Below are 3562 nucleotides of genomic sequence, written 5' to 3'. Positions count from 1 at the left end.
CAATGCCTGTAATTGAGTGATTGAATTCTTAATAATAATTCTGAAATTTTTGAAAATGTAATAGTAAATAAAAACAATAATTATAAGCATTTATAATATGCCTATAAGATCCTTTTAAAATTACTTAAATTCTATAAGCAATATCGTGGTCTAATAACTGAAAACAAATCGTTTAAGGAACTAATAATATAATATTGATCGAACATTATATTTATTATGATTAAAGCAAACTTTATTCAAATTCTTTATAAATTATCCTAAAATATCCTATCTTCGTTGTAGATATAGCTCGGTCTACAGCCTTCGAAGAAAATACACCCAAGCGTCTGTTGGGTCATAGTCCAGAGTTAACTATATCCACTCTTCAAGGCACTCCACAAAATTTCCAACATAAAAATGTGTTCAGTTGATTATAAAATATCCAACGCTCCACAAATCAGTTATGAGGAATCTAATAACCTTTCATTTTACCTATCTATCTATATTGTAAATATTTCATGGGTTGCAGTTTTATAATCCATATCATATGTTTTCTGTAGACTTTTAAAAGGTGTAGAAGAGATCACCTCTTCAGCTATTATTATAATGATTTAATATATTGTGTAGTGATATCTTTGAAATCAATACTGCTTGATATGAAATGAATACTGTTGTCATTATTTTATATTCCAAAATGAGTGAAATATTTTTAAGGAAATAATTATGTAGTCATATGTAAAACTCAAAACTTTCCTATATATATTTGAGAAAATACTTCAAGCACATATTATCTAATATGATAAGTGTGCGTAATTGTGATTGGAGTAAATATAATTTAACCAACACGCAAGCTGCTTCAGGTATTTACATTAAGATAAAATTTATATTTAAATTCAGTTAGTTTTCCGGAGAATCTCATTGATTAACAACATTTTATCTTGAACTTAAAACAGAAGTATACAATGGAAAAATTAATAAAGCTTTTATTTATGTTCTATATAATATTTTGTGTGATTAATGGACATAAGTCGCAGGAAACTCTCTTATCTACAGCAAACATTTATTACCAAAGACCGTAAGTAATTCTTAGAAAATTGAACTATGAAAATAATACATATAATACATATATTATATACTTTTTAAAATTTGGTTATCTATATGCATAATGTTTTTAAAGACTAATTATTAACTCTAATAGATCCAGTCTGGGAGGTCCATCTGAGTTAAGATTGGATGAAGTGGAGAGTTTGCTTTCGAAACAGAATTTCAAAATTATTGTACATGGATTTTTGGGATCACGTAGTCATAGTTCAATAAAGCCTTTAGCGAATGGTAAGTATAAGATCACCTGAATGAATAAAAAGACCTATATTTTCGGGGAAAAAATCAATAATTTTTTGTTCTATAAGTAGCAGAAACCTAAGTTTAACTGTGTTTTAAAGATAATTGATTGAACATTTTATACATAGTTTAAACAATTGAAATTGATTATAGTTAAGTACCAATATTAACAGTTAATTTGAAATGACTTTTCACGAGTTATTTATAGAAAATGTATATGCTTTATTTTTGATATGCCAAAAATAAATATTTTTAAAGTATACTTTAAAAAAAAATTATTTTTTTAAAACTACATAAGTATTAATATTTTTGTTAAAATTAAAGCACAAGTCATTTCTCTGCCGTTTCTTTACAATGGCTTGAGATAAGGCTACTTAAATATTAGTTTAAAATACAACTTCTTGAAATTTTATGGAACCTAGGATATACCTTGGAATAAAATTTCTTAATATTTTTTTCATAAGCAATTTTTGAAGTTCATATTTTATTTTGTGGTGTCAATAAAAAAAAATTCAGCCACATCGGAGGTGTTTAGGACAAAATCTATTTGCAGAAAATGACCCATATGCCTACTAGGTGCTTATTGAAGTGATTATATCAAATTATTTTTGTGTTTGTGTAAAACTTAAAATATCATCACTTAGATTTAATAAAATTAAATCTTAATATATTACATTATATTATAATAAAATTTAGTTTTAATGGAAGAATACTATTTCATAGCTTAGTTGAGATATGCTCTTGCATTCTATTTAAGTAGTGTTTAGTATAATGATTTTATTAATTTAATTTTTTAGAAATTAAATATGTTTCAAATGGACACTTTTTTTCAGCTTATTTGGCTCAAGGAGTAGCAAATGTATTTATAGCGGACTGGCAGGATTTGGCAAATTTGGATTATCACAATTCCCGCCGTGCCATCTCTAAAGTCGCCAAACACTTTGCAGAGGCTTTGTATGAATTTCTGAAGTACAAAATTATATATGACAATAATAAAAATAATAAATTATTTCACTAAATTGAATTTTATTGCAGCAAACACGAAATTGAGTATAATCAAGTACACATAATTGGCCACAGTTTGGGTGCGCATATAGCAGGCAATATTGGAAGATTCTTCAATGGAAGTTTAGGTCGTATTACTGGCTTAGATCCTGCATTACCACTTTTCACACCTATTTCTTTGGATGGATTAAGATCAAATGATGCACACTTTGTTGACGTGATACATACTGATTTTCCGATTTTTGGAGACTTAACACCTCGTGGTACAGTAGATTTTTATCCCAATTTTGGTTATACACAACAAAAGGGTTGTGGCGATGTGGATTTATTAGCTGCCAGCAAACTTTTATTGGAAGGATGTAAGTGTGTGATTATTTTTAAGAGTTTGACTTTTTAGTTTGAAAAAAATCCACCAAAGTTTTAGAGTACCAAAGAAATTATATCAGACATTGGAAGTATGTTAATTATAAAGCTGACTTGCTCCATATACGCTTTATATGAATAGTTGTATTGTAAATTTGTACTTTATATAAACACTTTAATGTTCACGATACCATTTGTGCTATGCACATTAATAATTTTCCTATACGAGACAATATCATTATTGATACAAATTTAATGTTTGTTTCTGGTACATAGTATTTGCATTTGCATTTTGGCTTCTTGTTTTCTCGTGCTTCTGGACTCAACTCCACTCAAATATACAAATTATATTATGAAAAGTGACTAAATTATAAATTATAAATTATTGTGAAATTATTGTATGGAAAGTCGTTCTTTTACAGATAGCTGCAGCCACAATCGTGCCGTCGTATTATATGCCGAGTCCATAGAATTGCCTAAAAATTTTCCTGCACTTCCTTGCCCACTCAGTAGTATACAGTTCCGTAACCTTGATGTTTGCCTAACGAAATTATCGCAAAACGATTTAAATTTAACAAGTTTGGTTGAAGCTATCAGCAAAATGGATGAAACTCAAGTTGTTTATATGGGAGAAGAAGTTTCAAGAAGGTAAATTATATGCACATAAGTATTTATTATATTAATTTATAACTTATTTTACGTTTATGTGCGCCCAGTAATTAATATAAGACAAAAACATTTTATATATTATGTTTCTATTATATTACGTTATAATGGTTACTAATAAATCTTGCATTTTACATTACATCGGATATAATATTCATATAATATTTTACAGATATACTATCTATAAGATTATAGTATATTATTAATT

The 3562-nt window shown here is 27.4% G+C and overlaps 1 protein-coding gene across 1 annotated transcript; it reads left to right on the top strand.

Annotated features, from left to right (window-relative positions):
• Positions 1-945: 945 nt before the first annotated feature.
• LOC119665006 (lipase member H-A-like) lies at positions 946-3336 on the top strand (the record flags this gene model as incomplete). Its single annotated transcript, XM_038074341.1, has 5 exons — positions 946-1054; positions 1178-1311; positions 2154-2289; positions 2356-2684; positions 3111-3336. Coding segments are annotated over exons 1-5 (911 nt in total), but the record flags the coding sequence as incomplete, so codon positions are not given.
• Positions 3337-3562: the final 226 nt, after the last annotated feature.

This window comes from Teleopsis dalmanni, unplaced genomic scaffold, assembly GCF_002237135.1.
Source record: "Teleopsis dalmanni isolate 2A unplaced genomic scaffold, ASM223713v2 unscaffolded_contig_3196, whole genome shotgun sequence".
NCBI lineage: Eukaryota > Metazoa > Arthropoda > Insecta > Diptera > Diopsidae > Teleopsis > Teleopsis dalmanni.
The sequence above is the reverse complement of the archived record's forward strand: the minus strand, read 5'-3'. Positions and strand labels throughout refer to the sequence as shown.